This window comes from Rhamphochromis sp. 'chilingali', assembly GCF_963969265.1.
Source record: "Rhamphochromis sp. 'chilingali' genome assembly, chromosome: 1".
NCBI lineage: Eukaryota > Metazoa > Chordata > Actinopteri > Cichliformes > Cichlidae > Rhamphochromis > Rhamphochromis sp. 'chilingali'.
In genome coordinates, this window is record NC_137929.1 from 2,161,513 (window position 1) to 2,175,651 (window position 14,139).

A 14,139-nucleotide genomic window follows, 5' to 3' on the forward strand; every position below is an offset into this window, starting at 1 on the left:
TCACATGAGTTTTACATTACTGTTAAAATCTCATGTTGTTTGTTAAAGTGTGCAGTTCAGGGTGTGTTACTAAAACACTTTCCAAAGACCCAGCCCCCATAAAAAGCAGCCAATCAGCTTCTAAGAGTTACACACCCACACATATCTATCAGGTTAACTCTGGTCTAACACACTTGGATTTAGCTTGAAGAGTGTTCCTGTACGAGGACTGAAAATGATTTAATAAGCAGCCAATGTCCAAAGAACAACTTTGACACACCTTCATAAAACCTGCAGAGCAAAGAAAAACCAGCTGAAAGTCTGGCTGCTCTTATGAAAAGTACAGAGAAATTATGGGTCGCTCAACACTTGTGCACAATATAAGAGTTGAAATAAATCTAAAGAATAACTCAAAGTCCTACAATCATACTGAGAAAATCATCTACAGCTAACTATCCAAGTGGATTTGTTTAAGACAGCTCCATCTGCTGGTGGCCCTCTGCAGGTGCATGAAAGGGGCGTGTTTATAGTGAAAGTAGTAGAGAAAGTAAACCCCACGGGAAGGAGGAGGACTCTCAGCAGCTTCCAGCTCATATTCAGACATTTGACTTCTCACTGAAAGCAGCAAGTTTGAGTGTCTGTACCTTAGTTAGAAGAGATAACATGGTCATAGTAATTAGAGTTGATTGAGCAATGCTGTCCTTGTAATGTAGTTTATGATTTTCATGGACAAGTCCAGTTTTTCTGTAGAGCCTCTCAAGTTGGTGACAGCAGCAGTGGAAGTTCACGTGTAAACCAGAGCAGCAAATCAGGTCCAAATGTGTTGTTCACAGTGAGTGGGATCATCATTGGCTGCTATGTTAACCTCCTGCAGCAGGATGTCTTTGGTCAGAGAATGGATAGATCACTAAGTCATTGTTGAGTTTAGGGAGACAGTAGACAGTTGGAGGAGGTTCAGCCAGTTGACACACAGTAGATAAAATAACTGAAGGCAGGAGCAGACACCTGTATGACTTTCCACCTCTCACATAGATTATTGTCCCTGGGCAGCGCCACAGGGCTGGTAGATGTAAACAAAGCTGGAGGAGAGGATTTATTCATCTGAGAAAAGTCACAGAGTTGTGTCTTGATGCTCAATCATCCAGGTACGTAAATCCCAAAAAGCTTGATTCTGTTCATCTGGATGTTTTCAGTGGGAGAAACGTTTCATCATCATCAGGTGACTTCTTCAGTCTCAGCTGACTGCAGGTTTCAATCTCATAAACAGGACATTTGTATGACTGAAACCAGCCCACTGAAGGAACAATGGGCTGGGAGGTCAGTTCATTGATCATTGGTACGCATATTGTCAGGACCATTGATCAATGGTTGTTGATCAATGGTCATGAGTCCAGTTCACAGAGAGCTGGGGAATGGCTGCAATCACAGCATTGTAAGATGGTGACAAATGTACCCTTAGGCCCCTCCTCCATTCAGAGATGGTCTTTCCTTTTCACATAAATGGCCTCCTTGACTCCGCCCTCAAACCAGCGTTCACATTTACTCAGGACCTTCTTGATGTGAAGTTCTTCTGCTTCGCTGGCTGCTGTGTCTGTGGGGATGGTGTTTGTTCTGTGTTGTAGTGTCCTGATGACGCCCAGTTTGTGCTCCAGTGGATGATGAGAGTCAAACCTTAAATACTGATCTGTATGCGTAAACAGAGTGAACCTTTAAGACCAGTTGTCTGTACGATCAACTCAGTCACCTGAAACATCTCCAAGTTTCTGGCTTTGATCATCAACCTGTTGGTAGTTCAGCTCTGAACACCAGTGAAATGTTTCTCCCACTGAAATCGCTGCATTCATATGAACAGCATCAACGTTTTGGGATCATGGAGTTGTGGACAAAGTCTCAGTTAATCAGATAAAGTCAAACCTATAATTGGTAAAGAGTTCGCGGATGATATGCCCCTTGATGGTAAAGAAGTGTATGTTGTGTGGACTAAAGTTCAGAGTGGTGGGTCATTCATAAATATTCTGTTCCAGCTGCTGGAGGACAACATCATCACTTTTGTGAAGAACGAGCTGAAGAAGATCCAGAAGGCTCTGAATCCAAATAAGCCCCAGTGCTTGGGGTTTCAGAGGGAGGATGATGAGCAGAGGAGAAACAGCAGAGAGGCATTTGTGAAGATCACAGTGGACTTCCTGAGGAGAATGAAGCAGGAGGAGCTGGCTGACCGTCTGCAGAGACGTAAGAGGATTTATCTAAAGATTTAAGCTGCTGGATAAATGAGAGACTTGTGACACCAGTGTGTTCAGTCATTTCTCAGTGGGTCAGAAATTGTCATCAGCATTTTGTAAAATGTGATTGTTAAAGTTGTATTTTTATTATTATTATTCAGAACTTCCAGCTGCTGTTTGTCATCGTAACCTTAAGTCTAAGCTGAAGGAGAAGTTCCAGTGTGTGTTTGAGGGCATCGCTAAAGCAGGAAACCCAACCCTCCTGAATCAGATCTACACAGAGCTCTACATCACAGAGGGAGGGACTGCAGAGGTCAATGATGAACATGAGGTCAGACAGATTGAAACAGCATCCAGGAAACCAGACAGACCAGAAACAACCATCAGACAAGAAGACATCTTTAAAGCCTCACCTGGCAGAGATGAACCAATCAGAACAGTGCTGACAAAGGGAGTGGCTGGCATTGGGAAAACAGTCTTAACACAGAAATACAGCCTGGACTGGGCTGAAGACAAAGCCAACCAGGACATCCAGTTCATATTTCCATTCACTTTCAGAGAGCTGAATGTGCTGAAAGAGGAAAAGTTCAGCTTGGTGGGACTTGTTCATCACTTCTTTACTGAAACCAAAGAAGCAGGAATCTGCAGCTTTGAAGACTTCCAGGTTGTGTTCATCTTTGATGGTCTGGATGAGTGTCGACTTCCTCTGGACTTCCACAAAACTACAATCCTAACTGACCCTAGAAAGTCCACCTCAGTGGATGTGCTGCTGATAAACCTCATCAGGGGGAAACTGCTTCCCTCTGCTCACCTCTGGATAACCACACGACCTGCAGCAGCCAATCAGATCCCTCCTGACTGCGTTGGCATGGTGACAGAGGTCAGAGGGTTCACTGACCCACAGAAGGAGGAGTACTTCAGGAAGAGATTCAGAGATGAGGAGCAGGCCAGCAGGATCATCTCCCACATCAAGACATCACGAAGCCTCCACATCATGTGCCACATCCCAGTCTTCTGCTGGATCACTGCTACAGTTCTGGAGGATGTGCTGGAAACCAGAGAGGGAGGACAGCTGCCCAAGACCCTGACTGAGATGTACATCCACTTCCTGGTGGTTCAGGCCAAAGTGAAGAAGGTCAAGTATGATGGAGGAGCTGAGACAGATCCACACTGGAGTCCAGAGAGCAGGAAGATGATGGAGTCTCTGGGAAAACTGGCTTTTGATCAGCTGCAGAAAGGAAACCTGATCTTCTATGAATCAGACCTGACAGAGTGTGGCATCGATATCAGAGCAGCCTCAGTGTACTCAGGAGTGTTCACACAGATCTTTAAAGAGGAGAGAGGACTGTACCAGGACAAGGTGTTCTGCTTCATCCATCTGAGTGTTCAGGAGTTTCTGGCTGCTCTTCATGTCCATCTGACCTTCATCAACTCTGGACTCAATCTGCTGGAAGAACAACAAACAACATCCAAGAAGTCTGAAACAGGAGAATCTGCAAAGAAACACTTCTACCAGAGTGCTGTGAACAAGGCCTTACAGAGTCCAAATGGACACCTGGACTTGTTCCTCCGCTTCCTCCTGGGTCTTTCCCTGCAGACCAATCAGACTCTCCTACGAGCCCTGATGACACAGACAGGAAGTAGCTCACTGACCAATCAGGAAACAGTCCAGTACATCAAGGAGAAGCTCAGTAAGAATCTGTCTGCAGAGAAAAGCATCAATCTGATCCACTGTCTGAATGAACTGAATGATCGTTCTCTAGTGGAGGAGATCCAACAATACAGGACTTCAGGAAGTCTCTCCACAGGTAAACTGTCTCCTGCTCAGTGCTCAGCTCTGACCTTCATCTTACTGTCATCAGAAGAAGATCTGGATGAGTTTGACTTCAAGAAATACTCTGCTTCAGAGGAGGCTCTTCTGAGAATGCTGCCAGTGGTCAAAGCCTCCAACAAAGCTCTGTGAGTAAACATGTTGTCATCGCTTCATTGTTAAAATCATGGGAAATAAATCAGAAATGCTGAGTTCAAAGAGCACTGTAACATTTTTTTAAAATAGTAAATTAAATGATCATCAGTCACTCAGTAAATATATGGTAGTTTTAATGTTTCACTCCAGCATTTCTAAAACACACTTTGTTCTGTAACTCTTATCAAAGGACAATCCAGACCCAGCCTATAAGAACATGAGCTCTGATGCTTCAGCCCCTCTGACAGGTTTATTATCCTCAGCTTGTTCATTTGTCTCCAACTCCAGGAGTTTGGTTGTTTTATTCTAAAGCACAAACTTCACCTGCCAGACTTCACCTACATCTTTTTCTGATGTTCATAATTTAAGTTCAAGTTTGTATCTCACTTTCAGTGCACACCCTCCCTTTTTAAATATAAATCTCTGCTGTGCTGTCATGTTTTCATCCTGTATGGAGGGAGAAACTCTGTATTCATTACTGAAATTGCCTCTAAGGTCGTGTTTCTTGTCAGTAACCATATGTAACTGTAAGGCTTCCATAACCAGTGTTATCACAGAATTACAGTGGGTTCACTCTGGGTCCTCTACAGTTTCTTCCCACTGTCCACAGACATGCAGTTAGGTTACCTGGTGATCTAAACTTCATGCAGGTGTGAGTGAGAGTGGTTGTCTGTCCCTCTGTGGGCTTAGTGGAAGAGACTGGATGGATCTCTGCTTTGTCTTTGATATATGCTGACAGCAAACATTCTCCATGAAGTCTGCATTTTCAGCTCATCTCCTTTATACACACCTTTAACAGGAAGAGTTTTATACAGCTAGTGTTTAAAATCAAGTGTTATTCACAATACACAGGTAATGAGCATGATTATTGAATTACTAACATTTTCTAAAATAATTGTTTTAGTTAATATTGTATGACAGTGTACACAGAATTATTAGCTCAGTAGGCAGAGTGGTCGCCCCATGATCATAAGGTCAGGGGTCGAATCCACCGAATAGTTACCTTGTGGTACCCCTGAGCAAGGTACCATCAAGGTACCAATCATGTGCACTGGACTGGTAGCACTCATAGTCTCATAGGTTTAAATAAATTTTTAAAAAAAAGGGTTCAACATATAAACAAATTTAATTTGATCACATATATTGTTTTTTTTTTTTTGTTGTGGTTTTTTCCCTTTCTCTCTCAGACTGAGCAGCTGTAACGTCTCAGAGGAAGGCTGTGAAAATTTGTTGTCAGTGGTCAGCTCCCAGTCCTGTAGTCTGAGAGAGCTGGACCTGAGTACCAACAGCCTGAAGGCTTCAGCAGTAAAGCTTCTGTCTGCTGCAGTGGAGAGTCCACATGCCAAACTGAATGTTCTGAGGTCAGATCAATTTGTATTATGTTTAGTTCTGTTTGTTTATGTGTTTGATGTTTGTTTTTGTTTATGTCTTTATCCAGTTATCCTTGTTTCATAGCATTTTCATTCATTTCAAAGTTAAACAGAAGTTTTACTAACCTGCTCAGCACAAGACAATAAGCTATTGCACACTGATTACACTTTAACAACAATCTTTATTCATGTTTTTATCTTCAGACTTAACATCTGTGAACTCTCAGAGGAAAACTGTGAAGCTCTGTCCTCAGTTCTCAGCTCGCAGTCCTCTAGTCTGACAGAGCTGGACCTGAGTATCAGAAAGCTGCAGGATTCAGGAGTGAAGCTTCTGTCTGCTGGACTACAACGTTTAAACTGTAAACTGAATACTCTGAGGTCAGATCAGAAAACATTTAGTTTTTAGAATTATTAATTAAAGTTCATACATATGATGTTGTATCTTAGTATGTTTATGTTTCCTTTAAAAATAGAAAGTCAACATTTAATGTTGTGAAATGTATTAACAAACTCTACATGAGTACTTGTTTTATAGATTGTCTTTTATTTTTCAGACTGAGTGGCTGTAACCTGTCAGAGAGAAGCTGTGAAGCTCTGTCCTCAGTCCTCAGCTCCCAGTCCTCCAGTCTGAGAGAGCTGGACCTGAGTAACTCTGACCTGCAGGATTCAGGAGTGAAGCTTCTGTCCGCTGGACTAAAGAGTTCACAGTGTGCAGTGGAAACTCTCAGGTCAGGATTCAAACTTTTCCACAGATGATCATTTGAAATGTGATTTATATTATTGTATAAACAGGTAACTTTTACAGCTGTCAAGTGAACTTTTATTTACATTTGAGTGGATAATTGGACTCTGAATTACTAAAAGTTGTTATAGTCATGTCTCTGTTTATTTAAAAAAATACTTCATGCACTGCCTAATTTAAAGATTTAGGCTCCTTTGGGCCCATAATATATATATTTGATTTCTTTGTGAATGAAATTAGGAGGATATTGGCGACTGCTGATTGGCTCGCTGTTTGTTTTTTATTCACAGTACTTAATTTTAAAGGCTGATTTCTCAAAATGAGATGTTTATCTTTTCTTCTACAACACGTGGAGCCACCAAATCTTCTTGCTTGATTTATTCATTACAGTTTGATTTAAAGAATATTAGACTCGTAACATAATAAATATATTTATTTCACTTCTTCTTGAGAGAAAGAAAGGGATGACTGGGTGAGCTCCAGTGGTTCATCCCAGCAGAGAGAGCGGCACACTGGGCTGCAAATGATCACAGTAGTAATGGCCATAGTTTGATAAAACAGGCAGTCTTACCCTGTAGATAATACAGGGTTCTGGTGCCGATGTGGGGGAGGGGAGTCGCCCGGTACTAACTACATACTACTAACTACCTCATCCAGATGTCTTCCCTACTAAACCTGATAAGAAGTAACTGCAGTAGCCTTATAGGTCAAATCAGTTTCACCTGTTAAAGTTAGCTCCACTATTAATTAGGGGTGGGGGAAAAAATCGATACTGTGTAGTATCGTGATATTTTGTTTGCTAATAATGTATCGATACAGGGACAGCAGAAATCGATATTTTGTTACAAACAATTTTTTCTCTGAAGTCAACATGCTCTGGAGTCAGAGCATGTTGACTTCAGAGCATGTTGATCCTTTTTCTGAGCAACAATCCTGACATTCCTTCACTGTCCAAATGTGTTTAACTTTTTTTTTGGCAGCAATAAACATGACAGTTTACTTATTTTAATTTAAGACATGTTTAATTTTAATTAAGTTTGAAACTTTTTTATTTAATGTAAATTTATATATTTTTTTAGTAGCCTGAACAGCTGCTTAAAGGAAAGTAATTAAATAATAAAAATAACCTAAGTCCGGGGGAACCTGCAAGAGCTGTTTGCACAAAGAATAATGCTCAGACTTTGAGGTTTTATCGTTTTACACAAGGTTTAAAAATGAATGTCCACAATTGAATTGCAGAAATTGTTATTGAGCTAATACTGATGTAGTTGTTATCTTTGGTAAGGAGAGGTTGGAGGAAGGATGAGCACAGTCAGGCCTAAAGATGCTCTTAATAATAATAATGGATTGCATTTATATAGCGCTTTTCGAGACCCTCAAAGACCCTTTACAATCCCACTACAGGGAGTGCAGAATTATTAGGCAAGTTGTATTTTTGAGGAATAATGTTATTATTGAACAACAACCATGTTCTCAATGAACCCAAAAAACTCATTAATATCAAAGCTGAATGTTTTTGGAAGTAGTTTTTAGTTTGTTTTTAGTTTTAGCTATTTTAGGGGGATATCTGTGTGTGCAGGTGACTATTACTGTGCAGAATTATTAGGCAACTTAACAAAAAACAAATATATACCCATTTCATTTATTTATTTTTACCAGTGACACCAATATAACATCTCCACATTCACAAATATACATTTCTGACATTCAAAAACAAAACAAAAACAAATCAGCGACCAATATAGCCACCTTTCTTTGCAAGGACACTCAAAAGCCTGCCATCCATGGATTCTGTCAGTGTTTTGATCTGTTCACCATCAACATTGCGTGCAGCAGCAACCACAGCCTCCCAGACACTGTTCAGAGAGGTGTACTGTTTTCCCTCCTTGTAAATCTCACATTTGATGATGGACCACAGGTTCTCAATGGGGTTCAGATCAGGTGAACAAGGAGGCCATGTCATTAGTTTTTCTTCTTTTATACCCTTTCTTGCCAGCCACGCTGTGGAGTACTTGGACGCGTGTGATGGAGCATTGTCCTGCATGAAAATCATGTTTTTCTTGAAGGATGCAGACTTCTTCCTGTACCACTGCTTGAAGAAGGTGTCTTCCAGAAACTGGCAGTAGGACTGGGAGTTGAGCTTGACTCCATCCTCAACCCGAAAAGGCCCCACAAGCTCATCTTTGATGATACCAGCCCAAACCAGTACTCCACCTCCACCTTGCTGGCGTCTGAGTGGGACTGGAGCTCTCTGCCCTTTACCAATCCAGCCACGGGCCCATCCATCTGGCCCATCAAGACTCACTCTCATTTCATCAGTCCATAAAACCTTAGAAAAACCAGTCTTGAGATATTTCTTGGCCCAGTCTTGACATTTCAGCTTGTGTGTCTTGTTCAGTGGTGGTCGTCTTTCAGCCTTTCTTACCTTGGCCATGTCTCTGAGTATTGCACACCTTGTGCTCTTGGGCACTCCAGTGATGTTGCAGCTCTGAAATATGGCCAAACTGGTGGCAAGTGGCATCTTGGCAGCTGCACGCTTGACTTTTCTCAGGTCATGGGCAGTTATTTTGCGCCTTGGTTTTTCCACACGCTTCTTGCGACCCTGTTGACTATTTTGAATGAAACGCTTGATTGTTCGATGATCACGCTTCAGAAGCTTTGCAATTTTGAGACTGCTGCATCCCTCTGCAAGATATCTCACTGTTTTTGACTTTTCTGAGCCTGTCAAGTCCTTCTTTTGACCCATTTTGCCAAAGGAAAGGACGTTACCTAATAATTATGCACACCTGATATAGGGTGTTGATGTCATTAGACCACACCCCTTCTCATTACAGAGATGCACATCCCCTAATATGCTTAATTGGTAGTAGGCTTTCGAGCCTATACAGCTTGGAGTAAGACAACATGCATGAAGAGGATGATGTGGACAAAATACTCATTTGCCTAATAATTCTGCACTCCCTGTATTCATTCACTCTCACATTCACACACTGGTGGAGGTAAGCTACAGTTGTAGTGGTAGGTTAGGTTTTGCCCAAGGACAAAATGACCAAGACAGAGAGAGCTGGCTCATCAGACAGACAAGCTCATCTTGTAACCTACTGGTTCGCTGGTCAGCACACCAGCTGACTAGCGAACCGGCTAACTAGCACACCAGCTAACTAGCACACCGGCTAAATAGCAAATCAGCTAACTAGCAGACCAGCTAACGGCAGCCACAAGCTGAAGGACGATTAAATGTAGTGGAGATATCAGAGATGACACTGGTGTGTCCGATTCACTCTTTAGCACTCTGGTCACTCCGGTGTGTCAGCCAGAACACCACTGAAGGCCAAATGATCCCAGCATGTGGAATAAAGAGCTTAAGGTTTGGTTTGAGACACTTTATTCTTTCACTGATTGATTCTTGCGGCTGTGATCATGTGTGTGGTTTCTTACAAAAAGGAAGTACACAATACAAATACATGACAAATAAGATGAATAGATAAGTTACATATCCAGTTATATGTACGTACATCAGTATAGCTAATATAGCCATATATAAGGACAAAGATCACAGCACTATAATGCAGTAATGTTAAACACAAAGGTGTATATCTACATAAATCTGTCCTATCAGTGATCAGGGTACTGTAGTATACTTCCACTACATAAACTATAGAAACTAAACGACATTAGTGTGACTTTAAGTTACCATCAGTACAGACGAACTGATGGTAGTTGTACAAAATAAAGGCATTGCAATTATTGTGAAGGGCTTCCGGTTAAACTAAGATCAGCTGATTACCTCATAACAAATTGTTTGCTATAGAACGCAGCTCCCACTCTTCATTAATATCATGTACTGTAACTCCCAAGTAACCATGGTTACCCAGCCACGCCCAGTAGTCTCCAGAGAGACCAACAGCTGGTGCACGTTGTAACGCCGTGGCTTTCATAGTCTCTCCTTTTTCTACAGCTCATGTGTTCTTCTTGTGATGCTGCGTCTTGAGGCTCATACATGCCGTCATTTGTTGATCCTAAGAACGTTCCTCAGACCGACTTCTTCAACAACACTAATCAGCCTGCAGTTTGTAGCTACTCACTTCACTGTGGTGTTTGTTAGCTTGTCTTTCTTTGGTTTTATCCTGACTCCTCCCACAAGCTGATCCTACGTAGTCTGCCCAAGCCTCCCACCTCTGTTTGTTTGGGTGGTTTGTTTGCTGCCATCAACAGCGTGTAATGCATTTAAGTGATACTTCAGACATGAAGTACTGCGACAATAAAAAACTCAACTTTGCTTAAAAATAACTTTAGTTGTATCAACACTGCCCTCTGGAATAATTAGACTTTGGTGACAAACTGATGTGATCTCCATGTTTCCTTTGTTGGACTGTGGGCGAGTGTCAGAACTGGATGTACTGAGTAACATGTGGAGTTTAAATATGTGTCAGTTCCAGTTTTAGAGCTCTAAAGTGCAGCTATCATGTTAGGAATATGTTAGGAATAGACAGGAACACTGAGCACACTGAGGTCAAATCTTTATTTATCCAGTTCATCTGTAGGCTGAGCTCAGTCCATCCATTTAGTGAAATGATGTTTAAAGGTCTCCTTGTTCTGTGAGCGTGCACAGATCCTGAAGCAGAAAGCCTGGGTTAACAGAGAAATGATCATCACTGTGATGATGCTCACCATCTCTGACTGGGATTTGAGGTTTTGTCAAAGCAGCAAAGAAAGCCTGGCTATGTTGGACTGGGTGTGGAAGCAGCTCCCAGTTTGAGTTCAGGAGACAGACACCCTCTTTACTTTGACGATCAGCTTCAAACTTTCCTTTTTGATAAAACTTATAGTTAGAGCTGGATCAGGTGACCCTGAACCATCACTTAGTTATGCTGCTATAGAGATGGATAACAGATGGATTGTTGTTTTGTGTGTCTGCAGTCTGTCAGGCTGTCTGATCACAGAGGAAGGCGGTACTTCTCTGGCCTCAGCTCTGACCTCCAACCCCTCCCATCTGAGAGAGCTGGACCTGAGCTACAATCATCCAGGTCCCTCAGGAATGAAGCTTCTGTCGGCTGGACTGAAGGATCCAGGCTGGAGACTGGACACTCTCAGGTATGGAGAGAATGTCTGATATAGGAGGAAGAGCTGGAATCATTTCCTGTGTCTTTCACTCACTTCCTGTTTGTTTCCTGCAGATGAGACATGAACAATCACACATGCAGGAATATTTTCAGGGACAGACACACTAGTCTAGCTGGATAGTACATGGATATTTATGTAGGGGGTCTTCAAGGAGTCTGTTTGCAGGAACATTAATGATAACTGATAAGTCATGTTGAGAGTTTCATTAAAAGTAGACTTACAGTTAGGTAATATTTGGACAGAGACAACATTTTGTAACTTTAGATACAAGTATCAGCCATGTGTGTGTTTCCCATGCTGTATGTCCACAGTCACAGTGACAGTCAGTGACACTGACAGAAGGATGAAACAAGGCTGTGAATCATTTCAGTCTGTGTGTGTGACAAAGAGGCAGACAGGAGCAGCTAACATTTGGAAATGGAAGCTTACTGGAAACACTACATTCACGGCTGAATTCACAATAGATTTGTTCTCAAGTGCACATTTAGCAGCTAATGCTAATACTGTTTTCCCTTTGCTTTCTACAGCAGCTATTGCTAAGTAGGCCACTTTGCTCCGCTAAGGATTTGTGTGACCATGATGGAGACTCTGATAAGCTAATGCTGCTAAGCTAATGCTGTTTATGGGCCCTGTTAGAATCAATATTTCATTCTCATTCTGTTGTTTGAGAACAATATTAACGTTTCACATCATTATAACACAAGAGAAAAGGGTATTGGCATTAGCTACTAGTGCTTATTCACCTCAAATTACCTTTAGCTGCTAATGGCAGCCTACTTAGCATTAACCCCTCACTAATATAATGCTAATTTACATCAAATTAGCATTAACTGCTCATATTGTTATAAGGAAAGAGAAAACGGTATTAGCATTTGCTGCTAATAATTATTCACCCCTAATTAGAATAAGCCGCTAAAAGCAGCCAACTTAGCATTAATTCCTCACTTTGTTGTTACCCAACGGAAAAGAGTATTAGTATTAGCTACTATCATTTTTAATAAGTAAGAGAAAACAGTATTAGCAGTAGCGCATAATGCTAATTCACGTCAACGTAGTATTAGTTAATAATGGCAGCCTACTTAGCATTAACTGCTCACTAATATAATGCTAATTCGCATCAAATTAGCATTAGCTGCTCAAGTTGTTATAAGGAAAAAGAGAAAACGGTATTAGTATTAGCTGCTAATAATTATTCACCCCTAATTAGAGTTAGCCCCTAATGGCAGTCTACTTAGCATTAACTCCTGACATTGTTATAATGCAGGGGAAAAGAGTTACCATTATCGGATAATGCTAATTCTCATCAAATTAGCATTAGTTAATAACGGTAGACTTCATATCATTAGCTGCTGTCATTCTTACAAAGCAAACAGTATGAGCATTAGCTGTTAATCCTTTTTCATCTAAAATTAGAATTAGCCACTAATGGCGTATTGTTAAAAAGTAAGAAAAAACATTGTTAGCATAAGCGGATAATGCTAATTCATCTCAAATTAGTATTAGCTAATAATGGCACCTGCTTAGCATTAGCTGGTCACATTGTTATAAGGCAAGAAAATATGGTATTAGCATTAGCTGCCAATTTCTATTTACCTAAAATTAGCATTAGCCACTAATGGTAGCCTATAGCAAAAACTTCTTAATGCTAAATGAAGTTAATTAATGCTAAGTAGGTTTAACTGAAATTAAAGTAGTGTTAGCATTAGCTGCTGATATTGTTAAAAGGCAAGATAAAACATTGCTAGCAGCAGCGGATAATGCTAACACACATAATAATTAGCATTACCTAATAATGGCAGCCTTCTTAGCATTAGCTGCTCATATTGTTATAATGCAAGGGAAAAGAGTTGGCAAAAACAGTGTTAGCATTAGTGGATAATGCTAATTCACCTAAATTAGCATTAGCTAATAATGGCTACGTACTTAGCATTACCTACTAATATTGATATAAAGCAAGAAAATATGGTATTAGCATTAGCTTCTAATGCTTTCTCATCTAAAATTAGAATTAGCCACTAATGGCATCATATTTAGCATTAACTCTTCACATCGCAAGGGAAAAATTAGAATTCAATAAAAAAAAAAAAAGTGTTCACATTAGCTACTTGTATTGTTAAAAAGTAAGAAAAAACATTGTTAGCATAAGGGGATAATGCTAATTCACCTCAAATTAGTATTAGCTAATAACGGCAACCTACATAGCATTAGCTGGTCACATTGTTATAAAGCAAGAAAATATGGTATTAGCATTATCTGCCAATTCCTATTCACCTAAAATTAGCATTACCTGCTAATGGCAGTCTACTTAGCATTAACTCCTCACTAATGTGATGCTAATTCACATTAAATTAGCTTTAGCATTAGCTGCTAGCATCAGCCTACCTAGCACTAGCTGCTCACATTGTTAAAAGGGAAGAGAATACGATATTAGCATTAGCTGGTAATATTTATTCACCCCTAATTAGAATTAGCCACTAATGGAAGCATACTTAGCGTTAACTCCTCACATCGTTGTAATGCAAATGAGGCTAACTTGCATTAAATTAGACTGCTGTTATTAGCTAATGCTATTTAGCAGTAGCTGCTCACATTGTTATAAAGCAAAGGAAAACGATATGAGCATTAGGTTCTAATGCGTATTTGCCTTAAATTAGACGTAGGTGCTAATGGCAGCCTACTTAGCATTAGCAGCTCAGATGTTGTAATGTTAGGAAAAAGAGTGTTAGCATTAGCCGTTCA

General features: G+C 40.6%; 1 protein-coding gene across 1 annotated transcript; it reads left to right on the forward strand.

Annotated features, from left to right (window-relative positions):
• The first annotated feature begins 2,060 nt into the window (after positions 1-2,060).
• LOC308397299 (protein NLRC3-like) lies at positions 2,061-13,871 on the forward strand. The gene is made up of 6 exons (XM_080883143.1): positions 2,061-2,208; positions 2,360-4,157; positions 5,352-5,525; positions 5,739-5,912; positions 6,089-6,262; positions 11,197-13,871. Exons 1-6 carry the CDS (start codon positions 2,172-2,174, stop codon positions 11,387-11,389), a joined length of 2,550 nt encoding a protein of 849 aa, XP_080739269.1. The 5' UTR covers positions 2,061-2,171; the 3' UTR covers positions 11,390-13,871.
• Positions 13,872-14,139: the final 268 nt, after the last annotated feature.